The sequence below is a fragment of the Rhodamnia argentea genome, chromosome 3, assembly GCF_020921035.1.
Source record: "Rhodamnia argentea isolate NSW1041297 chromosome 3, ASM2092103v1, whole genome shotgun sequence".
NCBI classification, from domain to species: domain Eukaryota; kingdom Viridiplantae; phylum Streptophyta; class Magnoliopsida; order Myrtales; family Myrtaceae; genus Rhodamnia; species Rhodamnia argentea.
In genome coordinates this window covers 29,755,302-29,781,417 of record NC_063152.1, presented here as the reverse complement: position 1 = coordinate 29,781,417, position 26,116 = coordinate 29,755,302, and the positions used below count along the sequence as shown (strand labels likewise).

The 26,116-nt window shown below is 40.9% G+C and overlaps 4 protein-coding genes across 8 annotated transcripts; 2 read left to right on the top strand and 2 right to left on the bottom strand.

Moving 5' to 3' along the window:
* Positions 1–7,280: 7,280 nt before the first annotated feature.
* On the top strand, positions 7,281–22,093 carry LOC115743210 (calcineurin B-like protein 9). 3 transcript variants are annotated; one of them, XM_030677922.2, is made up of 9 exons: positions 7,281–7,647; positions 8,255–8,423; positions 8,833–8,915; positions 9,747–9,806; positions 10,130–10,238; positions 10,384–10,436; positions 10,828–10,908; positions 11,193–11,305; positions 11,389–11,839. In XM_030677922.2, exons 2-9 carry the CDS (start codon positions 8,345–8,347, stop codon positions 11,450–11,452), a joined length of 642 nt encoding a protein of 213 aa, XP_030533782.1. In that variant the 5' UTR covers positions 7,281–7,647; positions 8,255–8,344; the 3' UTR covers positions 11,453–11,839. The 3 variants fall into 3 exon arrangements, 2 of the variants coding, with proteins under 2 accessions (XP_030533782.1, XP_048131842.1); XR_004015656.2 differs by lacking the exon at positions 7,281–7,647 and adding an exon at positions 22,080–22,093 and having other exon boundaries at positions 8,166–8,423; positions 11,389–11,536; XM_048275885.1 differs by lacking the exon at positions 7,281–7,647 and having other exon boundaries at positions 8,167–8,423.
* Positions 12,757–15,231, top strand: LOC115743209 (coiled-coil domain-containing protein 97). The gene is made up of 3 exons (XM_030677921.2): positions 12,757–13,007; positions 13,966–14,510; positions 14,850–15,231. Exons 1-3 carry the CDS (start codon positions 12,818–12,820, stop codon positions 15,066–15,068), a joined length of 954 nt encoding a protein of 317 aa, XP_030533781.2. The 5' UTR covers positions 12,757–12,817; the 3' UTR covers positions 15,069–15,231.
* Positions 15,795–17,187, bottom strand: LOC115743211 (60S ribosomal protein L37a). The gene is made up of 5 exons (XM_030677923.2): positions 17,057–17,187; positions 16,739–16,778; positions 16,341–16,429; positions 16,192–16,274; positions 15,795–16,085 (listed from the first exon to the last, which is right to left on the bottom strand). The coding sequence occupies exons 1-5, from the start codon at positions 17,057–17,059 to the stop codon at positions 16,022–16,024; spliced, it is 279 nt and encodes a 92-aa protein (XP_030533783.1). The 5' UTR covers positions 17,060–17,187; the 3' UTR covers positions 15,795–16,021.
* On the bottom strand, positions 17,963–23,735 carry LOC115743205 (SNF2 domain-containing protein CLASSY 4-like). Of its 3 annotated transcripts, XR_007197780.1 has the most exons (5): positions 23,569–23,735; positions 21,593–23,431; positions 20,671–20,826; positions 18,249–20,249; positions 17,963–18,118 (listed from the first exon to the last, which is right to left on the bottom strand). XR_007197780.1 is itself a non-coding variant. In XM_048275881.1 (4 exons), exons 2-4 carry the CDS (start codon positions 23,429–23,431, stop codon positions 18,321–18,323), a joined length of 3,924 nt encoding a protein of 1,307 aa, XP_048131838.1. In that variant the 5' UTR covers positions 23,569–23,735; the 3' UTR covers positions 17,963–18,320. The 3 variants fall into 3 exon arrangements, 2 of the variants coding, with proteins under 2 accessions (XP_048131838.1, XP_048131839.1); XM_048275881.1 differs by having other exon boundaries at positions 17,963–20,249; XM_048275882.1 differs by lacking the exon at positions 20,671–20,826 and having other exon boundaries at positions 17,963–20,249.
* Between the last annotated feature and the right edge of the window lie 2,381 nt (positions 23,736–26,116).

Genomic DNA, 26,116 nt, shown 5'->3' with positions numbered 1-26,116 from the left:
ATACATTTATCTTAAACTTTTTTTCGTGACACAAAAAATCTCAAATATGTAAATGTGCAACACATGTACACTCCGTTAATGCTTCATCAACGAGGACCATTAAAAATCTACATATGTGGTCGCCGGTAAGCAAACAATGTTGGCATAGTGTCCGTGTGGCTTAAGTTAAATAAAAAGGGCTTTGCTTTGGCTACCTTGACGGAAGGTAAATTTTTTACATAAGGATAAGTTCGTAATTTTTTTATTTCGTAAGGAAAATTTTACGATAAATGTGTCACGGTAAGTATAGTTTATGGTATTTGATGTCACAAAAAACATTCAGGGTTAATGTGTCACGATGAGCATAATTTGATGGTTTTTTCCGACTTTTTTCCCCCATTGCTTGTGCAATTTCAATTGTACTTTTCCACTTATCATTTATGTAACGACAACCATGTAAATTGGCCTTTTGCAATGGTATTTGATTTAATTAAAATAGAAGAAGAAGAATCTTCAAATTGCTTGGGTTATTAAAGATAGCAAAGAACATAGCTTACGTACATGTCCAGGTTCATTATGATCGAAATGTATCGGTTGTCGTGTTTGCCTTTTCCTTTTGTTCCATGATTCCATCTAAAGAAGTCTTTGAAGCATCAAATGAAGTTGGAATCTTTCAAGGTGTTAACCAATCGGTGTAAGCCCTGTTAATTTTATAAAAGAAGTTAATATTTCTCGGTCAAGTGCATCAAGTGTGTATTTTTTTTCATCGTACACGTGCTCCATAGACTTAGGGTGCGCATGGTAACACTTCAGATTGATTTCTCAACTTCTCCTTCAAAGCGAAAGATGATTTTTCTACTTTTACTTCAAATTAACTTCTGATCAGAAAAATTCGTTTGATTATGGTTGAAAATTTCTACTTCTAGAACATTATTAACAAAATCTTCGACGGCCGGTCGGCGGCGGGCGATGGGCGACCGGCGGCGGACGGCGACCGGCGGCGGGCGGGCGGGCGGCGGGCGGCGATGGGCGGTTGGTGGAGGTCAATGTGATCGAAGAAGTGATTCTAAGGTGGAGAAGTAAAAAAAAATTACTTCTCAAAGTTGGCAAAAAATCTTGCCGGAAGTTAAAAATTCTACCAGAAGTTGAAAATCCTACCGTAAGTCAATTTTTTTACCAAACGGATTTCCTCGCCAGATTAACTTCTGGTAGAGAAATCCAGAAGTAGAAGTGTTTTCATGTAGGCCCTTAGAGCCGAATTAGACCAGACGGCTCCAAAAAGAAGCGTAAAAGCACGGGAAGGACAAGAGATGACTACGAGCATGCTACTGGTTTTTATGAGTGGGCCGTCCATGATGGACTAACCCAGCTCATACCCACAAGAATTAACTGCCAAAGGCATCTGTTACTTTTGAACGTGATAAACAGGCGTAGTAGTAGACGAACTCTCTCTCTCAAGGCTGCATCGTAGCACTTAATTTGTGGGAATCAAGGTACATTCCATCGAGTGACGTACTCGTTTCAATCAGTGATTCAAAATGTTTTTGGATATGTTTTCCGTGTTTCGTACGTGTATATTTTGGAATATGTTTTCATTCACATGCAATGCACGAGGCCTACCAAACGAAAGTGAATAATACGACGGGGTTAGGTGGGCAATGCTCCTCGTACATGCAATGATAAATTCATGACAACGTTGGAGGAGATGGAGTCCGCGGAAGTTACTCTTCACCAACTAAGTCACTTTTGTCGACCGGGCTTAGACGTAGAGATGGGCCGAAAGAGATGCTCAATCGGAGCCCGTGTCATAATCTTCAACAATGGCCTACGAAGGGCTCATTCACACACGTGGCTAAAGCCGAGTCTAAGTTACTTTGGAGTAGCTGGAGCTCGGCTTTGCTCAATTTCGAGCCGAGCTCGAGTTCGGATTACTCGAGTATCTTATATTTTTTCTTTTGTCAAAAGGAAATTTTCTTTTCACTTGATAAAGAGGTACATCACTCCAAGATAAAGATGAAAATCAAACAAAGCAAGTTAATCCGAAAGATAAATCAACGTGGTACAATATACAGAGACTCGCTCATCCCACAAAGACGCATCGGTCATAGCATCAAGGCACAACCGGCAGCCGATCACCAAGTCTTGCATCAACATTAGTGATGAGCACACACTCGGGTATCTTATTGAGTTGTGTTTTTTTATTGAATTTTCAATATAAACCGATTGTTGACCATCGGTGCAAGTGGACACGTGCAAGGCTTAATATGAGGAATGAAAATCCACCAATTCCCGACATTAGTCATGAAAATAGGCAAACTGGTAAAATTATATCCAAACAAAAATTTGTAGAAATGCCAAGTTATGATACCCCTCATCGTAATTAGCATGGGTGGCATATACTAAAAGATTGCCGCAATTGATCTGCATTCGTCGATTTAAATCTCACGTCCTTAAAGAAAAAGATGCATATCGTCTCAATAAAGGGATTCTTGAACGTGCGCTTTGTGTTCACAATCATCCATTCCACATCCCTCCGACCACAACGTCTAATAGCTTGGAACTCATTGCCAATGCTTTTGTGTAGAGCACCTCGTAAATGAAATGCAGTTCGACAAATATCACCTCAAAGCATGCACCGCCGGACTTTGAGGAAGTATTTGCGGCTCACTTCGCGCTCTTGACATAAAAACATGAAATTTACGAAAAAGGACCTTTAAAGATTTGAAAGCTGTAACCCACCACGAGCATGACGTGTTTGATGAGAATCAAACCCTTTGGCGCCGGCGTAAGCCACGGTCGGGAGTTCGAAACTCTCCCAACGCGTTTCTCGGACTTAAGTGGGAGGCCATTGCTGGTGGGCTGCGGGGCCAGCCTCCCTCCAGGTATAGTCGCCATCGGAAAGGGCGAAGCCCAATTACGACCGGCGGATCTTGGATCATAAAAACAAAAAAAAGATTTGAAAGCTGTGAGAGTGCTTAGCTACAATGCTCTTGGCAAGTTTTGTTTCTCCTCCATCGGAAAGTCAACCCCGAAACATTGAGTTCTTTGACCAACTCGTCGGATGAGATCTCCAGAAACTCGTACGCTATGCTGCTACGAGAGCATCGGTTCCCTGAGTCTCGGGAGGCAAAATACACTAGTGTCGTAGGGATCACTAGCAACTCGTGGCTAAAAATATTTGCACAAAGACAGAAAATACCGGCGCCGACTTAGAAGATGAGGTCGAGTAGGTGTCATCAGTCGTCACCAACGCGAACTATATCTTCTATAGAGAAGGCAATGGTGGAGTCTAGACTGGCAAGATGTAATCAAAGAAATAAAGCCCAAATGCCCGAAGTGCTGTAGATACTTCAGCTGCATCGGTGGACGAATTTGCCTTGTTTGTGAAAGATGAGCTGAATCGCAAATGCAATCACCCTGTCAGCCATCTAATAGGCCAACCACAAGAGGAAAAAGATGTAGCAGTTCGCTGTTATATTTTTCCTAAGGGCTGCAAATAGAACGAAGTTTGGGTGAAACTAAGTGGATAAAAAATAGTCGTACTTTGTGCGTCTTTCTTTTATTTGCCGGTGCAGTTGCTAAATAGGCATCGCCCACTTTGATTTCACGTTTCTGTAAAACATAGGCACAAATAGTTTCCGAGAAAAGCCCGAAGCAAAAGGATCGATATGACGAAGTCTCAAATATTTCATGTGTTCCACAAATCTCAGATGGAGCTCAATGCCATGTTTTTTTTGAGTTTGAATTTTATTGCTCCTCTCGAACATAATTTTGTGTACATTAGGAAGAAGAGTGCGGATTTGTGTGTGTATGTGTATATGTTGAGATGGATCGTTGCTTGTTTGTCAGAAAAGCTAAGAAGGTAAAAGAATAGTGAACTAAACATTTTCGCAAATAAACACGAGCAAGGTATCTCGTGCATTAATTGGTAGAAGAACAGCATCTCATCCCCGGATGATGATGATTGCTTTGTGTCCGATTATTGTTTTATCGTCAAATCAGACATATCTCAATTCTTCTTGCACATCTATTTATAACCACCAAACTTTCGAATTATGAAATTTTGGTATCCACGATTTTTTTAGTGAAATGTTTGGTGATATCACGTCTAGCCAGAAACTCGATATTATTGATGTATAAGATACTCTCTAACAAGTCATATGGATATGCTTGTACGAGATAAGTAAGGTTATCCTTCCGGGGAAAATAAAGTACTTTTAAAACGATACAAATCCGAGAACCTCTCAATTCTTCTCTCTCTTATGATTGGAATCTTATGGATTGCAATTTTTTTTTTTTAGTTAGAATCCGACAATCATCATCGTGGGGCCGAATTTAGAAAATCATGTCGGGGCACAAAAAATAAATAAGCAATTTTTTTTGTTTGGAAAAAAGAAAAATAAGTAGTGGCCCACTAAGGGAATATACTGCTGGATAAGATTAAGAATTATAATTTATATCGCAGCCGGGAGAATTAGGCCCCCCCTCTACTTTCCAAGTCAATGGATCTGGCAGTCTGCCGGTCAAAGCCAATCAGTGATTGTTAGATAAGGAAATGACGAAAGAATCCGTTGAATCAGCAAAGGGGCCGTTAATAATCACCACCGTACACGAAACCGTCGACAGGATCCACCGTTCTCCGATCAAAACCAAATGCAAGCTCGGCATCCACCGGGGAAGCTTCGTTCCGTTCGTTCGCAAGCTCGATGCATATCCAATTCGACTTCGGCTCAACCACCCTTACCACGATGACGGCAATTCATTCTGTGAAATAACTCCAAAGTAATGGCAGCATTCATCACTGTATGGTGGCCAAGAACAAAAGCAACTCGAGTCTCGGACGCTATCCCAAGTGAGAAGGGTTTGAGACGATTAGCCAAGAGTTTCGAGATCGATTCATGAGTGACATTACCCAACTCGATAGCCTGCCAACTTGAGACTTTATAGGCATTTCTATCACTTTGAAATCGGAGAAATGGATTTGCCAACAATATCCCAAAAACGACCATAAATTAAGTCGGGAATGCCATCTAGCCTTGATGCTGTCGAGTGATGGATCTCGAATAAGGTAAGTCCGAATTTATCTTGAGAGAAGGCACGTGCGCATCGGTTCTAATCAAATATAGATTTGCATATATACGACAAAGGATTTTCTAAAGTATCATTGTGCATCATCAATTATGTAATGAGATAATGAGATAATGACCCTTGAAATTTTAATTTGTTCAATGTGATTCCCGACCTTTAGTCTAATGTGTAATGTTGTCCATAAATTATCAATTTATTCAATGTGATCCTTGAACTTTTGTCAATTATTCAAACTACTCCTTGATTCATTTCATTAATTTAAATTTGGTGATAACAATGAACATTTTTATATAGTCGAAGAACAAATTTGAACATGTATAAAAAAAAAAAAATATCAACGATCACATTGAACAAATTAAAAGTTCAAAGTCGATATTACACATCCGATTAAAGTTCGTAGATCACATTGAACAAATTAATAATTTATAAATCACATAATGCATCGGATCAAAATTCATGACATCATTCGTGCCATTTTTCCTTACGAAGTTATTGGTAACACACGACACCTTTATTCGTCAATGCCTTAGTTGACGATAGCAATTATTTCTATTAAAATATAAAGATGGAGCAGACCAGCCGACCGTTTGGAGTTGAAAACCGGAATAAAATAGAGCCGTTGGTTAGTTGCCATTTGCGTGAATTATTTGAGAGAGAAAGCGATTGATGTGATCGGCAATTTTTATGTGAATTGAACTTTGACGTGGCGTCATTCGTGGGCCGCCACGTAGAAGGATATATCCACCGAAAGAACATAGGACGGCGCTACATGGTGAATAAGAAAGAGCCAAGCAACGTCCCATTGAAAAGGTCTTTCAATCGTGCATCGATCTTCGATCATTTCCGTAAATTTTTTCTTAAATTTGTAATAATAAAAAAAAGTTAAATTATACAAATGGTAGCTAAATTTAGATTCGATATGCAACGTAATCCCTAAAATTTTAATATGTTCAACGTGATCTCTTAAATTTTAGCTTAATATACAATGTTGTATTTGAACTTTTAATTTGTTCTATGAACTTATGATAAGTGTCCAATCTATTGCCTCGATTGTTATTTTCAGATTTAATCTAGTATTTAGGTTATCTAATCGAGGGACTAAACTGAAAATACACCAACACTTAATGGATCAAATTAATCAAATTAAAAGTTGAGGGATGACATTTTATATTGGAATAAGATTTATAGATCGTATTGAATAAATTAAAAGTTCGGGGTTCATATTGCATATTGAACCTAAATTCAGGGACTATTTAAGTCATTTAGAAAATTCAATGCGTCTAAGAGTAAACGATTATGTGGGTCCTGTGAATTGGAATTTATTTGGAATTTATATGTGTACTTTAGCAAACTGGAAACAAAAGGGTCGGCGAAATTCATATGGTTGCGTGTCGTTGGTGTCATTTACTCGTGTATTTTCCAACGAGAGCGTCCGATGCGCTTGCTTGCATGCACGCGTTCTTTAGCGGGCGTCCTTACAACTTTAAGATCTCATCGTTTTGTTTGCTAGATTTATAAACTACGTCCGACGACCTGTTCGAAACAGACAACATAAATCGGTGCCTCGTGGATAAAAAATTAAAAAATTACCTACAGCAATATCACATAGGATAGCCAGGCGTTCTTGTCGCGATTTTTAATTAAAATTAGTGGGTAGGTTGATCTATTCTTCCGAACACCGGACTACTTGCGCTGTCGAAATCTTTGGAGGAAATTAAGTTCAAACACAATGGAAAATTAAATCCAATCCTGAATTTTTTATGAGATATGGAAGATTAACTTTTTATGAGATTTAAAGCAAATAATATAGGTAGGTGTGATTTAAAACAAATTAGACTAGCCGAACTTAAGGGATTGCTTAAAGAAGTATAAAAGTGTTCTTACCAAAAATATTCTAAAGCGGTGATAAACTCCTATCTTTCAAAAAAAAAAAAAAGAAAATAGATATTTACCCAATTAAGGTCTATTGTTGTCTTTATATCCATTTGTAATCCTGTTTTTTTTTTTCATTTTATTAGTTAATGGAGCGGTTTCGTAATTTTCTAAATCGGCATGAAAGTAAGTTCGATTTTGCTGTCCGATTAATTGCGGGTCATCCACATCGAGACTAAGGAAATTCATAAATATTAATTTGAAAAAATTTAGGGCATAGATTTTTTTTTTTTTTTTTTTGGGGCATAGATGAGCTCATAGGACTCAAGTCCAAATTGTTCAACAATCTCTCCGGTCTCTTTTCTAGTCGCTTCTCCAATTTTCTCTGCTCGTGCTAGCGTTACCGACTTCCCCGTTCGGGAAACGGATTCAAGTTGATTTCCGCATGATCAAATTCCTCGCACGGAAGGATACCCAACCGTCCGATTGGAAGATCCTCAGCCGTCCGATTTCGCCTCCCCACCTCTCGCCGGTAGCATACGCGCTTATGGTTACTTTTCCCCTGCACCTTCAAAGAGGGAAATTTTGCCACCATTAACACAATAAAGCAGCAGCTTACCGCAGATCTCTCTCTCTCTCCAGACACTCTCCTTTTCTTGCTCAGAGGGAAAGGGCGCTGTCCGAACAAAGGCTTGATTGGCGAGCAGAGTAAGTAATCTCGTGTCTTTGTTCGATTATTGCTCTTTCTGGCGATTGGTCTGGGACGTTCCTCTTCGGGTTGTTTAGTGGGATCTGTTTGCCTCGAATGCGTTTGGCCTGTGATGTCACGTGCCTTAGTTATGGTTCAAGTGTGGTTTTGCTCGATTTCTTTCGAATGCTTCGTGTGCCGGTTCCAGCTATATGTCTAGTTGATGAGAGATTGGACATTTCATGATTGTTGGTGAATTTCTTTCTGGGTTTTATCATCTTGTTCTGAATGAAAACATGTTAAAGTTGACTGGATAGATGCAATGGTATGGATTCTGTGGTTAGCCGTTGTTGTCGAGTCGCTAATTTAGTGGTGGAACAATCGAGGCTTTGTTTGATCAGCGCCTTTTTTTTTTCTTGTCCCCCTTGTCGGGTGGCTGCAAATCTTACGGTTCGTTATTGGGAGGCCAGAAGAGAATGCCTTGGTATTTTAGATCATACCAAGAATTTATCTTCTGGTTTGGTCTTTCCGTCTTCTTTTTCTTGTTTGGTTGCAAATCAGGTGGCATCAATTTAGTCTCTAACTGATTCGCATGGTCGGCTTTGAATTTGGTTTGTGATTTTCCAGTTTAAAGTAAGATGGTTTCGGCGAGTACTTTGTGTTGAGGCCTAGGCGCCCAGTCCAGTTGTGGCTGTTTCTCTGCTACTTTTTCAGTAAATGGGCTGCTTCCATTCTACACAGAGAAGACAATTCCCTGGCTATGAGGACCCTGTGACTCTTGCCTCGCAGACAGCTTGTGAGTATCTCTGAGAATTCACTAGGGGCAAAGAATTACTGTCGCATTCTGGTTCTTTCTTGATTCTGCTTTAGTTGCACAATAGTGATAATTCAGAGGGAATGGGTAATCTTAACTCTTGGAACCAAACTCTATTCCAAAGCAATCAGCTTTTCTCTTTCACTAATTCGAGGAAGTTCCCTAGAGTGCCTGCATTCAACTGTGGGTGGGAATGTAAGTTTCTGCTTAGGTTTGACATACAATAGGAATATTGCGACCGTTATCTGCTCACAAATTTCTTGGTGAGAAACCTGAAGACGTGCTTCATCATCCTTAAATGATCATGAAGACTACGCGTGAGATTCATGCTTGTCTGCTCACCGTTTCTTTTCTTTAAATACACTGACTCCTATAAATGTGCGTTTCTCAGTCAGTGTCAGTGAAGTTGAAGCACTATTTGAGCTATACAAGAGCATCAGCAGCTCTCTAGTTGATGATGGGTTGATAAACAAGGTAAGATGCACCTCTGATTGGTAAGGAACGCTTATTTTTATTTTTATTTTTTTGTTGGTGTCATTTCACTGCGTGTTTTCATTTCGTTTTCTTACTTAGATATCATCTTTCTAGAAAATATTGGATATATAGAAGAAGATTTTACCGAGGGTAAGGAAATGTGCACTCTTTAGCCAGACTCAGCAAATTTTTCTTGCTTTGTTGACCTGGTGGGCCTTTCTTGGAATGCCATTTTGCCTGCTTTTAGGAAAAGACTCAACAACATGTGACTATGCCCTTTTGGTATCATATCTCAGGGTTTTGTGCCTAATAAGTCTGAGCTAAAAGCGCGCCCCTTTCCCTTTACAAACTTTCATTGGCCAATTTTGTGGAAAATTAGAATGACATATATTAATTGCACGGTCATCTTACCAGTGAATAGTTAATCTCAGAAATTCAGAGTGATCTGTAAGCAGACTGGTAATCTTATGATTAGTTCAGTAGCATAGATTTTGTTTTTCTGCGTTTTCTGCTGAAACTATTGGTTAAAGTAAAATGGAGATACAATGGTAGGGAGGACTTACATGCCCTCTATTCTACTGCATTTCCCCTTCTCCTAGTTTTTTATATCCAATGACATGTAGATCCAAAGCAATTATTATAAGCAACTTGTATTATACTGTTGATCGGGGATGAGGGAGGGGGTGGGAGATGATGTAGGAAAAGTCTCCATTTTGAGGTAGTATGTTCAATCTATTCATTTTTCTTTTGTTTCTAATGAGTGTTTGATATGTTCTTGTTCGAAAATTCTGGTTCATCTGTGACAATGAATTTGCTTACCGTGTATTCCAGGAAGAGTTTCAGTTGGCTTTATTCAAGAACAGGAAGAAAGAGAATCTCTTTGCCAATCGGGTAATTGACTAGTTTTGCTTGTTTCTTCTCTTATGATGCCCATGCCTTTACCTGTCATGTCTGTCCATGAGTTATCCAGCGATTCCACTTTGCTTTTATAAAATCCTCCAGGTATTGTGTTGATTTGGATAAATTTTAAAATCCTGGTTATAAAGTTTTCACTTTTACAAGTAGATATTCTGCAATGGAATAAATCTGCCTCTAAATTGGGTTTACTATTAAGTAACTCAATTCTCCAATTCGGTTACTCCGTGCCCATTAAGCATAATGCCTTTTGTTAATAAGGGAATTGAACTCCTAATTTTTGTTCCCTTTGTGTGCAGATCTTTGATCTTTTTGATGTTAAGCATAAGGGATCCATTGATTTTGGTGACTTTGTTAGATCTCTGAATGTCTTCCATCCTAATGCTCCTCAAGAAGAGAAGATTGATTGTAAGTTCACAAAGTGCAGATTTTGTGCTGGCTGCTGTAGAATTCGGTTTCATGTGCCACCATTCTCCTGTTCCTCACTTCTTCTTTTTTATGTTTTTATTTTATGCATTCCTTCAATTTTGACACGTTTATTGCTCAATTGCAGTCTCCTTCAAGCTATATGATTTGGATGGTACTGGATTTATCGAACGTCAAGAGGTAAGTGAGATGCAAAGTTCCTCAAGCGATAGTTTCGGTTGCTATAAGTTAGCAATGCCTTTACTGCTTTCTCTCCAATAAGAACCTATGTCAGTCAAAGGATGAGAATTACATTTGAATCATCTCAATTCAATGGGAACTATCCTGAATAAATATACTTGGTGTTTAGGTTCTCTGTGTCAAATTATACCTAAGGTCAAAATAACATATTCAGTTGACTTTGTCCCTCCATTTTATAGGGTTTTGTAGAGCTAGCGATTCAATTTTGAATTTTAATGCTTGAGTCAAGGTGCCAGCATTAGGAAATTTGTAGAAAAGAGTGTCTCGCTGGTTGATATATATGGATTACCAATTCTAATACAGGATTCTCATTCGGTGCTTGATTTGGTAGGTCAAGCAAATGTTGATTGCTCTTCTATGTGAATCAGACATGAAATTGGCTGATGACACAATTGAAATAATACTCGATAAGGTAAGTCGCCTTTACTTGGATAATAGTAGCATCAGATAGATCTTACTGTGTTGGAAAGATTGAAAAGCACCAATAATATCCATGAATTTGATGTTTTTGTAGTTTATGGCCACTTATTAGGTTGAGACGGCAAGTTTGTCCTTGTACTACTGAAGTAATCTTATCTGAATGGTTTTACAATTTGGAGTAATAAAAGATGAAGCTTGGTATGGGAAACTCTGTCACCATGTGTCCCAATCTATTTCTTTGTGGATACCTAATTTTTTTTTAAAAAATGTTTGCAGACTTTCTTGGAAGCTGATGTGAACGAGGATGGGAAAATTGACAAGAATGAATGGCAGAACTTTGTTTCCAAGAACCCGTCCTTGTTAAAAATCATGACCCTCCCTTATTTGAGGTGATTCCCTTTTCCCATACGCTTGTCCATTCGTATGTGTTCCATCTTCGATATATTTATTTCCCTCTCCTCTTGAACTTCAGGGACATAACAACTACTTTTCCTAGTTTTGTGTTCAACTCTGAAGTTGACGAGATTGCTACATAGAGGAAGCCGTGGGGCAGGGTGCCTCATGCCCCTAGACATTATTACTAGAGATGTCTTCATGTAGGAAAGATGGAGATAAACAGAGTTCTAGACACGCTTTTTTTCCTTTTTCCTGTTTGGATTTGCTGATGGCGAGAGGATTATATCTCTGAGGTCTTCGGCGATTGTAGAGCATCATTGATCGGATCGGCAATTTGTAATTGTTTTTATGTCTATAGTAGTCTACAAGTGCATGGCACGAGACGCCACGGGTGTTATGTTAAGAGCTTTTCAGTTGTGTCATGATGACATGCCTTTGTGGCGACATCTGAGACGAGAATTTTGTTTGATTGAAATGAGGTTGTGTCTGGTTCCGGTTTTGGTTCGCTGGACAACAACGTTTAACTTCATCTGTGGTTTGGTAGTCGGTTCGGCTTCCAGAACGTTTGGTTTGTACACTCAGAAATAAGGGCTTGTCCAATGTCCGCACATCAAGTGAGAATTGCGAGGTCATGAGAAGCTATGCTTTTAAATAATTTTATCTGAGTTGGTTCTTCTGCCAAAATTGTTAACGGAAATGTTGACGTGGTCATTGAGTCGTCCTTAAATGCTTACTTGATATCCTTAGTGGCATTCAAAATATAATATAAAAGAATTCAGAAATAAGATGCACTAAAGAACAAAATAAACTTTTAATGAATTAACAAGAAAAGGGAATATCAAGAAAAAAGCTACATAGATCGGGAGAGAACCGTCACCACTGGCACGTGACCTCGGTGGCTTCTAATCGGGGGGGTCGAGCAATACTGACCACGGTTGGCAGTTAGGGTCGTGTGGCTATTCGTGTTGCATGATAATCCCAAGTTAGATATGATCCTGGTTGAGGTCGCGCGATTATGGTTAGGCATTGGTCTATCCCGATTATAGCTTATTGGGATCGACGGCTCTTATGACCTATGACTAGGAAGTTAAGGATCTGAGTGGTTCTATGTGTTCTCACCTATTTAGCAAGATGGAGTGGATTAGACATTAATGGTACGAGTAATTTGAAAAAAAAAGAAGATAAAACATTTAGAGATTCAATCGCATAAAAGAAAAAAATAGCTGAGATATCTGATTGACCAATTTGAAAAGATTAAGAATCTCTGTTGTCTTAATCGATGATAAAATGATATGGGAGTAATCGTGCCCTATTAATTAAATCGTCGAAGTTGCTGGGCAAAACCCACGGTCAAAAATTTAAGAAACTCAAAACGACGTCGCTTGCACATCACGTGACATCAACGTGACTGCACAAAGCTTCTGAAGCTTTGAATGACACCGACTTCGGAGCATCGAAGCACATTTTCTGCCCGCGCCACGGAGGCGGTAGCGACGGGAGAGACGATGGCAGAGACGAGCACGAGCAGAAGCAGCGGAGAGATTAATGGCGAGGCGAAAGAGAGGATTGCACAGAGGTTATCGTCGCTCGAGAACCTCTACTTCCCTCGCGCTGTCCAACCTCGAGCCTCCGATTCCTCTCAGCGCAAGTCCATCTTCCTCGACCTCCTCTCTCGCGACATCGCCGTTTTCTTAGGTCTCCCTCTCCCTCTCCGTGTTCATGCAAGCAATCGGGTCAATTTATTCTTCTTTTCTTGATGATTTCATAAGGTCTGATTGTTTGTTACTTATTTTGGCGGAATTAGTTCAATTTGGGAGGTGAAGGAGAGATATGTTTGAATTTGTATGGGATTGTGAACAGAGAATCGAAAATGTCCCTGCTGCTAGCGACTGGTTGATGAATGAGTTCCAGAGATGTTAAGCGATGTGTGTCCTGAAGTCTGTGCGGTAATGGAAGGAAAAATCTGGGGCAGCTTTGGTTTTTTTTTTTTTTTGGGCGTAATTTGGATGCTTTCAATTTTATGGCACCATCTTGTTGCTCTATGGAATTTTGTGGACCTCAAGAAGAACAAGCTGGATGTTATGATTGAGCACTTGCAATGTAGTTTTGGTGGAATTGCGAAATGTTGTGGTAGCTCGGTTTTGTCTATGCTTAATTTGTATCTTGGGACGAGTGGTGATCTTGTCATCCTTCTTTAGTCTTAGTCCAGTTTGTTTGGGTTGCCTTGATACAGTGGCTTTAACTCTTCTTTCATTGCGTACGTTCTCTTTTCTGTCCATCAATGCGTCCATCCTCCATGGTCTCACTGATTAATTGTTGAAACTACCATCCTCAATTAGATTTCCGTTCTTTCTCTGCGAGCTGTGCTTTTCGTTTTAGTTTTCTGGAAACAATGAATTCTCAGATTCGATATGATTCTATAAGCTTGTTTCAGATGACATTGATTTCTCTTATTTTGAGATCCTCCATGCTATGAGTATCAGACTCAATGTGATGTTCTTATAGCTTTTGTATGACTGTGTGTTTGTTCTAGCATGAGCGGTTCAAACCTAGGCGGTCAAAGTCTTACATTATAGGCCTTTCTAGAGCTAGATGGTAAATGAGAGATTTAGTGATCTAAATAACCGTCGTTCCCTCTTTCGTTGATATATAGAACGTTATGGAACTCAATTGACGAGCGATGAGCTTCAAGAATTTGATGCACTCAAGGGCGACTACGAAATAAACTGGCATCTAAATCACCTGAGGACCATCATGAGTCCAACTTCGGATGAGTTACGGTTGAGATCAATCACTGTGAAAAATCGCAGGAGAGCTTACCTTAATAAGCTAATATCTGATGGGCAATACTTTTCGGAGGATGCTATGAGGGAGAGAGAGCCATATTTGCACCACGAGTATGTGGGGAAGTTCCAGGATCCTAGTGGGAGGAGTATGGCCAGGCCAGGGGAGAGGTGGTCCGAGACATTGATGAGGAGGTCAGAAGAAGCTTTTGTGGTTGCAGAGATACGGAGGGAGCAGCAAAGGTTAGGTGTTGCTGAGAGGGACTGGGTTGGTAATGAAATAAAACAAGTGGAAGAGGAAGAAGGGGAGGTAGAGGAAGAGGAGGAGGAGGAGGAGGAGGAGCAGGAGCAGGCAGCAAACGGAGAACACATCATGAAAGCCAATGGGTCTGCCGCCCCTTCAAATCATGTGGAGGTAATTTGTGAAAATTGTAGTCTTCAAGCTCCTCCTAAGGACTCTATATGTTCTTTATTGTTTGTCCTTTGCAATACAATACTAAACCTCGGTGTAAGACCTGAAGCAGTTTTTAATCAATATCAATTAATTTGAAGAACTGAAAGATGATACTGGTGGCGTGGGACGGATTAGATAAGTCCGTGAAGATAGATAATATCATCAAACAAATCAGAATTCCAACTTTCATGAAGACCCTCCTGTTTCATGCACATCAAAGGTCGTTTATGATGTTTTTGAGTTTTTTTTTTCTGTACCCCAAAATAGTAATCACTTGCATTGTTGGATGGTGGTATGCAGAGTGCCGCCGCAGGGCAGATGGAGGGAGAAACTTTATCTGCTATGGAAATTCAAGACCAGCTGGATCAGTTCACTTACATTATGCAGCAGAAGTTTTTGTCAGGAGAAGATCACCAGCACTTGGATTACTCCAAAATAGACGAGGATGAGAGCCTGGATGATCACTGGCTTAGGGAGGCCAACGATGATGCCGAGGATAAGTATTTCGCTGAAGATTGAGAATGTTACGTGCAGTAATTCATCATTGCCATCTTAAACTATGCATCTGCTCTTTCTGTTGGCAGAGTGTAGCGAGTATCCATCCGTGGGTTAGTTTCGTTCTCTCCATTTTGTGTAGATGATGCAACTGGCATTTTGATAATAATTAATCAGGTCGATTGCAGATGGCTCGGATGCTGGAAGGGACTCTCTCCCTCCCCCCTCTTTCTCTCTCTCTGTGCCCAATCATCGGGCCAGAGTTAGATAGGAGACTCTTAGTTGCAATGACTCTTGTTCATTCAATCGTGTATCGCCAAATAGGTCATCTGTTTATCTTCTGTCACAAGGATCTCTGTTGCTCCGTACCTCAGATGTTGCCTATGATGGATGGTCGCACTAATATTACTTTAATAGCAAAGCCGTTTTCTTCTGAGTAAAATTTTGTAGCGAATTAGAAAGAGAAATTTGCAGCTATTGATGATATGGGCAAATGCTAAAAGTGCCGGTGCCACTTATGAGTTCCCGCAAAATGATGTTTTCAACACCCATAACCTTAGACAAAGCGGGTGACGACTTAACACAAGCGTCAAAACTTGCCATGTTACTTCCTAAATAAATTCCGATACGCGCGGACATGGCATCTGCCCTTTGCCCAGTTCATGAAAAATTGGCAATAGTGGGAGATATTATATACTGGGAGCAAATGGGAATCTGCATTGCCTGCATGCCCGAATTCAGTCTTATCAATGAAGAAGTCGAAAATTTACCAATAGAATTCAAATCGACAACCAGTTCAATCTGCTCGATAAGAGACACTCCAAAGATGACGGCTTTATTCCAACTAGCTCTTCAATTGAAGAGAAAGGAATGAAAGCGAAACAACCGCAGTAGAAGATGCTTTCAAAGAAAATATTGCCAGTCATCTAAGCTTCTCTATGCTCCTAACAAAAATGGTTGAAACGGTGAATCGCCATTCAACTTTCAGTTTGTTCCCTCAGCCTCCGGATTGTACTCCTTACCGTCACAGCACTAGCAGTGCTGTAGCGTAGAAAAGAAAGACAGGAAAGGAGTCATTCGGTCATTCGTCCTAACACGGAGAACGTGAAGCACAAAAGAGAAGGTATCAAAAATACGGTTCTCTTACTTCAAGGTGTAAGCCCCGCCCGCCTTGACTTTACCACAGTCCTTGCATCCCCAGATTCCTACGACCTTCCTCTTGACGGCATACTGTGAAGGCCCGAGTTAGAAACACAACGAAGAAGCGACATCACAAAGCAGTAGCAAAAGATTTACCTTCCCACAAAACTCGCAGAAATATTTGCTATGCTGGCTGACCTCCATCTTCTTAATCTGCTTACGCAGACTCGCCCCGTAACGGGTGCCTGCGATCCGGAGCAATTCGATCCATTCAGCAATGTCCCGTAAAAGCAAATGACTTTGGCATTGGACTTCTAAGTAACTCCCACTGGACTTAAGTCCTATCCCTACTCTTGAGGCCACAAATCTAATCAACCCTCACGAAGTATGCGACATAAACTCCACCAGATTGCCTAATACACGACAGACCTCAATCCTTAAAAATCAATCCACACGTTCTTTTCAGACAACAATGCCCGTAATTCACGAGGCCCGGTCGATGCACTGGCCGTTTGCACCTAGGAATTGGCTATAAGATCGTGACGATTCCTTACCATACTTGCCGACAATGCCTGCCTTCTTCGTTCTTTTGGTCTGCAAACAAAGCAAACGGTGCGAAATGCAATGAGTTCTTCAAATCTAATGGAGACCGTCGCGCGCGGGCACGCGCAATGCACGTACACAATCCAGTGTGGGTTGATGTTCGAGACTATTTATACATGTCATTCCGCTGCATCGCATCGAATGATCACAGAAAATCACGCAAATTTGGAGTGACGCACGTCATTGCGCTAAGCGAATACGTGCTAGAACAAAAGCATGAAGCTACACTGCAAAAAATTTATCAAATCAGAGACAGAGAGAGAGAGAACCATGGTCGGCGGGCGAGAGAGAGCAGCAAACGAGTGGAGGCGGCAATTGAACCAGAGAAGAGCAGACTTTCTTTTAGGGTTTGGCTAAAACCGAAGTGTAAATTGAGTCGCAACCTATCACCAACAACATAAATTGCGAAATTCCAAACGTGGCCCGTGACGTTTTGGTCCGGTCTCAATCGACCCGAAAAGTGATATCAATTCAACTTTAACTCTTTTAATTAAGTCAGTTTAATTTTAAATATTTTCACATTGATTCCAATTTAAATTGGTCGAACGGATTGAATTGATGCCAAAGTAACAATGTGTAACACTAAATTAGTCTAACTAAAAAATTTAAGATTAAATTGATACAATATAATAAGTTTAAGACTTTATTGATACTTTTTCCCTCTTGCTCTTACTTTTCTGTGCATCCAACCCTAGAAATCTGTCTAAATCGAGTCCAAATTGATCTCTATTTGAGATCTGATCGAATTGAGGTCACCGACGTCCTTACCCTTCTGTGCATTGCCGAAGTTAAATGGCAAGGATAACGTCATTTCAAAATCGTTAACGATTTCCGACAAAAATGAAAATCGAAGGATTTGGCTAGAAATTCAAACACTTTGAGCGAATTATCAAAGTTCGAAGCAAAGGATCAACCATCACAAACTTAACACTGAAACTGTCCCATTGGCGAGTGTCCTTAATCGATCCAGAGAGCAAGGATTTTTCCAATTTCAAGAAGCACAATGAATCTGCTAAAAGTCCTGGTAGGAGTAAAAATTCGGAATTTAAGATCAGGGTTTCACTCTCAATTGAATTCGAACCAAATGATAGCAATGTAGCATGGCTTTCACCTCGTCGACAACTTCTCTTCGGTTGTAATTCCAGACACACGCTATCGGCATAGCGGGCATTTAATAAGATGGACAGCAGAAATTTCATTTCTCAAGGGGAGCGACCGCCACACATTGGTGGTGTCATCTAAACATCTGTATATCTACAAAAGAATAGTCAGGGACCTCACAAACCATAATGTCTTCGGAACCCCAACCCAAAACAGAAGAGAACTATAAGTAAAAGACCAGAATTTGTAGCTTTTTTCCTTCCCCTAAACTGGTAGAATCTGCACAAAGACATCCTCAACAGATGTCTGTGAATGGTCCACCAAGATGTCTTTAGAACCCCAACCCAAAGCAGAAGAGAACTATAAGTAAAAGACCATAGTTTGTAGCTTTTTGCCTTCCGGAAAACTGGAAACAATCTGTACAAAGACATCCTAAACAGATGCCTGTGAAACGTCCACCAAATTAAATGTCTCGATCAAGTTAGACTCCTTGGGCTGGTGAATAATCCTTTCAAACATATCGCTGAGGTTAGGATGATGTATCAGCTCTTCCAGAATTTTATCATCCGGTCCTGCCGATGTGACTTTTTGCCCAGGATCCGATGAGGCGAACACCAACTCAGACAATCTGTCTTTCTCCACTTGTCGACAGTATTTCTCAGCCTCTATTGTCCCGGAAGTAATCAGATGATAAATATAGACCACATTCTCCTGTCCAAGTCTGTAGGCACGGCTTATGGCCTGCCTCTCAACTGACGGATTCCACACAACATCCAGTAACACGACCCTAGAAGCGCCCACCAGATTAATCCCTTCGGAACATGCTCTTGTAGAAGCAAGCAACACCCTCACTTCACTCGTTGGGTCATTGAAGGCATTAATGGAGGATTGGCGCTGCTTGATGTCAGCCTGTCCATCCATGTATAAGAGTTCCTTGCCATCCGCCCAATGAAAAGTGGACTTGAGCAGGTCCCTTATGAAGGTCAAGGGATCAATGAATTGGCTAAAAACCAGGACCTTCTCATGCATTGCCTCACTAAGACGGATGAGTTCCATTAGAAATCTGGTTTTGACCCCAGCTTCGGGTTTCTCTCTAAGGCTTTCTAAGTTACTTCTGTCAACTGTTAACCCTTCACTCTCAGATACAGAGCACTGAGAGAAGAGAAATGGATGAACGGATATTGAGGAGACAAGGTGACTCAACGAAAATGTGTTCTTCACACTTTGCACATTACCAAGGAGGCTCTTCTGTAATTCCCCTGGCCGGAGAACAATCACAGAGTCCCGCAACCCAGGAAGTCTTTCTTTAAGTATGGTACCTTTGTGTACATGCACGAATGGGTCAATCATAGCTTTGAGCTTTTCTAGTCCATCGTTTTTCTTTTTCACTATGGATTGGGTCATCACATCCCACTCCCCTCTCAACTTGCTTCTTTTGCGTCCACGCTTTCTAGGGAAATTGCCAAAGCGTCCCAATGAAATTCTTTCAGCAAATTTTGGCCTCGCCAAGCAGAGGGTATTAAAGAGCTCATCAAAATTATTCTGGAAAGGAGTTCCGGACAGAATGATGCGTCTTTGCGTTTCCACTTTACACAAAGCCTTCCAGAGCAGGCTCCGGTCATTGCGAGGAGTATGTCCTTCATCAAGGACTAAAAGATCAGGAATCTTTAGAAGTATTTTCCCCTGCTCATCTTCAGTTTTATTTCGAGGCGTACCGTCTTTCCTATTTTGCCCCGTAAGGGACCTGAAGAGTGCGTAACTTATTCCCAGGATGCTGCTTTCTTTCCTCCACGAATACAGCTTCGCCATACGAACATATTTTTTGCTCGGGTCCCCAATTTTATGTAGCCTTAAAAGACTCATAGCTGTCTTACTTTCCTTCCCAGAAAACTCGGGATTGTTGAGATTATGAAATGCTATATCCTTGTTCCACTTTTGAAACTCTTCTTCCCACGTGAGGAGCATGCTCCGAGGAGCAATGATCACAGGCCTGCAACGTGGAAACAGTTCCATATACGTTTGAAGAAAAACGATAGTCAGCCGAGACTTTCCCGTTCCAGGAGCATGTGATATGATACATCCACCATCGCAGCCAACTGTTGTTTGCTTTCTCAGCTCATCAAGCTGAATTCCTCCTGCTATATTCTTCCAAATGAACTCAAAGCCTTCACGTTGATGTGGATACAAGTTGCTTCTTACGCCAGGAATTAAGTCCCAAACCGTACCATGCACATTGGCTGAGGGAAGGCCAGCTTGGAGATCGCAACTGGAGTCTTGAGAGCGAAGTTTTTCAAGCAAATAGTCCTCATGGTAATATCTACCACAGACTCTTCGCCCTGACTTTTCCAGAGGATCAGTACTCTGAAAAGTGTGGGCACAAAGGTAGAAATAAGCCTCATAGTTTCTACATTATAAATAAGATGAAGAGAAAGTGCACTCAAATTAATTTTCTTTAATTATAAGTTAATTAATTAACAACCGAACCCAAGAACATAAGAAGAAAACAAGTGATGATATCTTTCCTTAGAATTTGAGCTACATCATCTCAACTTGATTCATTGGATCCACACTTTGCTAAATTCTTTAAGAGTGAAATTCACAGACAGCACAATCTAATGGAAATATGAAATTGTCTCCAAATCCATTGAACGAGTCCAAACTTTAAAATCTATGTCGATTTAAGTGGGACAGGATTGAGGATCGAAAGAGTCGTTCTCTTGAGGCGACACCCAGGGTAGCCAAAACAACCAGGAAACTAGCAGAAAAGGATTTCAGGGCTTACTAATGATGGTGCATGATATTTGATCTCCAGCTTCAGAAAGAAGCACTGTTTGCATCTGACTCCAATTTCTTCATCGAGAATAAACTCATGATTCCCCTGACTACAAAGGGTCACTCTATCAAAGTCGGGCTGAGGGTCAACATCTTTACTTTCAACCTGGGAGCAAAGATGAGCTACTTCAACATTTCGGTCAAACTGCATAAAAGAAGTTCACTTGACAGTACAAGTAAACCAACAAAATTAACATTTTAGAAATTAAGTGCAGATTTCTAGATGCTGAGGGGTATCAAACAACCGGGCTAGTTTACTGTCATTCCTAGGACTTATGTCAAACTTTTAGCACATGCACAAGAGAATTGCTCCTCGTAATCACATATGAAGAGAGCGATACAGATGTATTAAACACCAGTTTTGTGCAAACAGACACAATAGTTCACTAAATAATGCAAAAATAAGGCAACCCAGAGCACAGAAAATTAGCAACTACTGATGCGATGAATCAAATATAATTCAACTTGAAATGATGTCCTTAAAATACGTGTCAAAAGAACATTGGAGGTCCTGGCTATCAGAGCTAGAAGGAAGTACGCACTTGAGGCTGCTTAGTCATCTGGGCATGCAAAACACAAGCCTAAGTTTCATCGAGAACTGCATGTGTTTGTTTAGCAAATTTCAACTGAATGCTGAAATTTGACAATGTCCCACCTCAGAAGGAAAACTAACACGATCTCCATGTGAAATTAGACCAAAAATTTCAGTAAGAATGACAAACTAATTCATAATGCGGCTCCACTATAATGTGAGTAAAAAGAAGAATTTAAGTTACTCTACACTAAGCAAAATGGTCTTAAAATGACAACAGCAGTATTAATTACTGCATCCTTAATTAGAAAGGAAGAGAGATGTTTTGGTCTCCGCCTACCAGATTGGCATTATAAGAGTCGATCTCACGAGTCCGGAGACAAAAGTCAAGCTCATCCCACAGCTTGTCCAGTTCTTTCTCGTAATCTGATTTCTCCAGCTGCTCTGGTTCCCCTTCTCCAAAAGTAAATTTCAATGGAAGAATGCATCCACTGCTTTGCCTATTGGTTTCTCCTTCACAAGTTGCATCTCTAAAAGCATCTGCTTTTTTGGGGCTTATCTCCACCTTATCCCAAATAGAATCCACCAGAATTTTGATGACATCATCATCTTGGGGAGAACGAACACGCTTTCTCTTGGCTAGGAATGGAAAATCTTCACCTTTCCCACATTCCCTTCGTAGACATTCCGCAGCATTATCGATGTTTGAACCAGCTTTTCTCTTCATGGATGGAATATCTTCACCTTTTCCACATTCCTTTTGCGGACATTCAGCACCATCATCAATGTTTGAACCAGCTTTCCTCTTAATGGATTTGCATGAAAAGCTTTCAGGGTTGCGGTTTTCACTATCAGAGATGTCATCATCTTTAACATCCATAGATTGATCTCTAACTGACTTTGATCTAGCTTTTCTATAGTTTGACATCGCACCAAAATAAGTTTTTTCTCTTACATGGTGACTGTCCGGATTAATGAGAAATTCACATTTGACACAGTACTTATGAGATAAGCCAAGATCATCATCATCATCAAGGCAGATTGGATGGCTGCATGTGCCAACCTTCATCATATCCCTCCCTTGCCTACCAAAATGTGATCGAGTTCGTAGTGCCACACAAGTGCGCTCTTCACCGACATTAACATCACTTTCTTTGTCGTCATCTTCACCTCTAGGAGAACTAGTCAGGATTTTCAAACCCAATACTTTCCTCTTCTTCAAATCGGGCACGGGTATCCCTTCTCGAGGTCTGTCAGAAGCGCTTTCTTCTTCTGTAATGTCACATTGGCTTGCTTTCCTCCTTTTCAAATTGGGCACAGGTTTCCCTTCTTGAGGTCCATCAAAAGCACTTTCTTCTTTCATAATCTCACATTCGCTTGCGTCTTTCCCATCTCCTGCTTCCTCCTCACTAGAAGAACTTGAGTTGTCCGTGCTAACAGAACTCGTTGACTTCTCGCCCACATAATCCTCATCCTCAGAATCTGCATTGTTATCCTCACTGGACGACATCTCATCCTCACTAGAGGATGTCTCCATCTCATCCACATTAGAGGACGTCTCCGTCTCATCTGACACATCCGTAATTTCAATGTAGCTGTGTTCCTCATCAACCTTCCAGGCACCGGTTTCTACCATATCTCCACCAGGAGAGGACGTCAAATTTACCTTCTTTCCACTGTCACATTTGAAGCCACTACTTTCACCAATGCTTCCATCCTGCACAAACACAGGAGCCCCACTATTCTTAAGAGGACCCTCTTTCTTCCTACACATTGTAGAATCAGAGTTCAAGACAGTACTAACATCAACTGGCTTATAACTAGAAACATCCCCTTCATCACAATCAACATGGGAATAATCCTTGCGCCTCCTACCTAATTTCCCAATGCAAGAACTCGATTGAGCGGAATCAAGAAATCCGCTCTCCCCAACCACAGGCACCCCACCACCATTGCCCAAATCAGCAGAATCAACCGAGTCAATCGATATAACATCCTCCGCTTCTGCCAAACCCCTACTTGAATTCCGCCAATTCTCCACTATCAAATCCGCTTCCCCTAAAAATTCCACACCCTCATCAACTTCATCCACAATTATTTCCTCCCTCTGATGACGATCGCGACGACTTGAACGGGTTTGAGCCCGAGTTCTCTTCGCAACCGGCAGGCTATACCTCATCTACGAAGCAACACGACGAACCGTCAATCTCTCAGCATAAAAAAAAAAAAAATCAAGAAGCATAACCGCATTATCATCTAGACCGACAATTCTCAGAAAGCAACCAGGAAAAAAGAAAGAAGAGAGAAATTCAATGCCTTGGTCGCGCGCGTGAAGAGTTCTCGAGAAAGAGCGCGGACGCGCCGGACGGAGAGTCGTCGGGAAGTCAACGACGGCGACTCCGCAAGGAAAAAGAGAGGAAGGAAAAGGGCGCGAACGAACAGTGCATGCAAGAGTGTTCTGCAGAGGAAACGGGGTGGACGCTTTTCGCGTCGGTGTCGTACCTTGACTGGTCAAGTTTTAAGAAGAGTTTCTCTCGGACTCCTTTTCCGGCAACGAAATGGCGAAACTACCCCTACCGTAGAGCACGAAACGACCTCGTGTCGGAAGTGGAGCTTCGTGGGTGAACGTCCACGTCGCTCGTGAAAAATAAGGAAGTTCAGGGATTTTTTGGAGAAATTACCATCTCCGGAACAATTGCGGTATCTGGGAATCCTGGTCTAGCCACGTGCTATAAATAAGCAGTATCACGACGAATCTTCGAGAAATCCGCAGGTAGTAATTAGCTTTTCTCGCTTTTACAAGTTGTCCTAACAGTCACGGGTCTATCTTTCGAGTTTAACAATATTAATTTGTCCCAAAAAAAAATTAACTATTACCTTACCTCTAATTGGCAAAAAAAAAATAATAATAAAATCAATTATGATGTTTCATGGCCTGAAATTAACGTACCTTAATCCTAGGAAAACATATTCACTAATCAATACCATTTGGTCATGCACTATAGGTCACGGGTAGATTTAAGACTTTTCCGACTCGTTAACGAAAGAAATGTCTCATTCGATGATTTAAAACATAGCAAGCATTCGGTATTAACGGGTCGAGGGAATTTACACGACCGCGGCATGGGGTCCACCAAGATTTGTGTTTTATACGTTTTTTTAGCGTTACTTTCACGCCGTCTACTTTGATTGTTCACCATAGGCTCGTCGGATGATCAAGTCACTGCGTTTTTAATACATTTATTTTTCTTTGACTCTTTTATACGGCTGCAAAATTGAAAGTATAGGGCCTATTCACGAATCGTGCTAAACATAGGGAAACCATGATTCTAAAAGAATCCCTCTAAATCAAATCTTTATAATGCTGGTCTATGAAATGAAAATTTCCCCTTTTTTTTTTTGTAACAGAGTTGAACAACGGGAGGATCTGCTAATAGATAATATCGGTTAGGATTGGAGAACTCACGGAAAGAATATGCTTTTGAATAAGACTCTAAGAGGAAGAGGAGGAAGACCCTGCATGTTTCATGCACAGCCAAGGTTGTTTATGATGATTTTGAGTTCGTCTTGTACCTAAAACGACAACTTCTTAGATAGGCGGAAGGCTTTACGGAGACCGCCGTTGCAGGGCAGATGGAGGGCGAAACTCTTATCTGCTATGGAAATTCGATACCTGATGGATCAGTTCACTTGCATTATGCAGCAGAAGCTTCTGTTGGGGGGAAGATCACCAGCACCTGGATTGCTCCAAACTGGACGAGGACGAGAGCCAGGGCCATCACTGGCTTAGGGAGGCCAACCGCGATGCCGAGGAGAAACATTTTGCGGAAGATTGAGAATGTCATGTGCACAGTGATTCATCATTGCCATCTTAAACTCGGCATCTGCTCCCTCTCTCTCTTGGCCGAGTGTAGCATGTATCGATCGGGATTTTAGTTTCTTTTTTCTCCATTTCGTGTAGATGATGTTATGGGCGTTTTCGTGATGAATACGTTCGTTTGCATATGGCTTGTATGCTGAAAGGGACTCTCTTTCTCGGTCGCTCTCAACACGGCTTGTGTGCTTTTGTAGGTGTGAAAGTGGCCATTTGCTTATTCCTGGTTCCTGATACACATTCACACTTGCTCCAAAACAAGGCATTCTTAGCATCCGGAGTGACTAGTGACGTGCCCTTAAACCGATGATTGTGTTAAAGAGCGTCCCGAAACACTTGTTAAGCACCCAATTAAGAAAATCTTATAGTTCCCATCGTATCGATTGTCGTCGGATGATGCACGGTCGATATCTCGAAAGCCTAATTATTCTAAATAGAGTGCTTTAAACCAAGTTTATTAAAGGTACTCGTCAACAAGTTCCTCCCGTTCCGTGTGGGAGAGCTTCAAAAAGGGTCGAGCTGATGCACGAACCAGGAATGGCAGTCAACATGTCAGGTTCCTGCTTTATCTTCAAGCCTTAGACAGAGAACTTGGACACAGACTCTCTTCCATTTATGGGCATCATCCATCGATTCTCCTTCCCTCTTTTCCCACCACTCAAAAGAGTCTTTGTTCCATTCATGGACATCGTGCATCAATTTTCCTTTCCTCTTTTCCCACCGATGAAAAATCAGAACTTTACGTAATTGGTGGAGACTGTTGATAAAAGTACCCAGCACCAAGAAATTGTTTATATACATACGAAAAGAGAAAAACATTTCTAGATTCAAACTTTTCCTAAAAACGGTTTCTGTAAGATACAAAAGATTCAAATTTTGACATTGACACGCTTGAGAAACAGAAGGGAACCATGACTTTCTGTATCTGGAGATCAAGTAATTGTTGATATTCGGAGAGGAAATACACAAAGTCAATTCCATACTCAAAGT

Coding starts and splice junctions, on each gene's coding strand:
- LOC115743210 (XM_030677922.2), top strand. CDS start 8,345: ATGGGCTGCTTCCATTCTACACAGAGAAGACAATTCCCTGGCTATGAG. Junction 9,807..10,129: donor AGAATCTCTTTGCCAATCGG/GTAATTGACTAG, acceptor CTTTGTGTGCAG/ATCTTTGATCTTTTTGATGT. Junction 10,437..10,827: donor GATTTATCGAACGTCAAGAG/GTAAGTGAGATG, acceptor TTGATTTGGTAG/GTCAAGCAAATGTTGATTGC.
- LOC115743209 (XM_030677921.2), top strand. CDS start 12,818: ATGGCAGAGACGAGCACGAGCAGAAGCAGCGGAGAGATTAATGGCGAG. Junction 13,008..13,965: donor CGACATCGCCGTTTTCTTAG/GTCTCCCTCTCC, acceptor GTTGATATATAG/AACGTTATGGAACTCAATTG. Junction 14,511..14,849: donor CCCCTTCAAATCATGTGGAG/GTAATTTGTGAA, acceptor GGTGGTATGCAG/AGTGCCGCCGCAGGGCAGAT.
- LOC115743211 (XM_030677923.2), bottom strand. Junction 16,430..16,738: donor AGGCATTGTCGGCAAGTATG/GTAAGGAATCGT, acceptor TCCGGATCGCAG/GCACCCGTTACGGGGCGAGT. Junction 16,086..16,191: donor GGCGGGGCTTACACCTTGAA/GTAAGAGAACCG, acceptor TCTACGCTACAG/CACTGCTAGTGCTGTGACGG.
- LOC115743205 (XM_048275881.1), bottom strand. CDS start 23,431: ATGAGGTATAGCCTGCCGGTTGCGAAGAGAACTCGGGCTCAAACCCGT. Junction 20,827..21,592: donor ACTCTTATAATGCCAATCTG/GTAGGCGGAGAC, acceptor CTTTGCTCCCAG/GTTGAAAGTAAAGATGTTGA. Junction 20,250..20,670: donor AATATCATGCACCATCATTA/GTAAGCCCTGAA, acceptor CACACTTTTCAG/AGTACTGATCCTCTGGAAAA.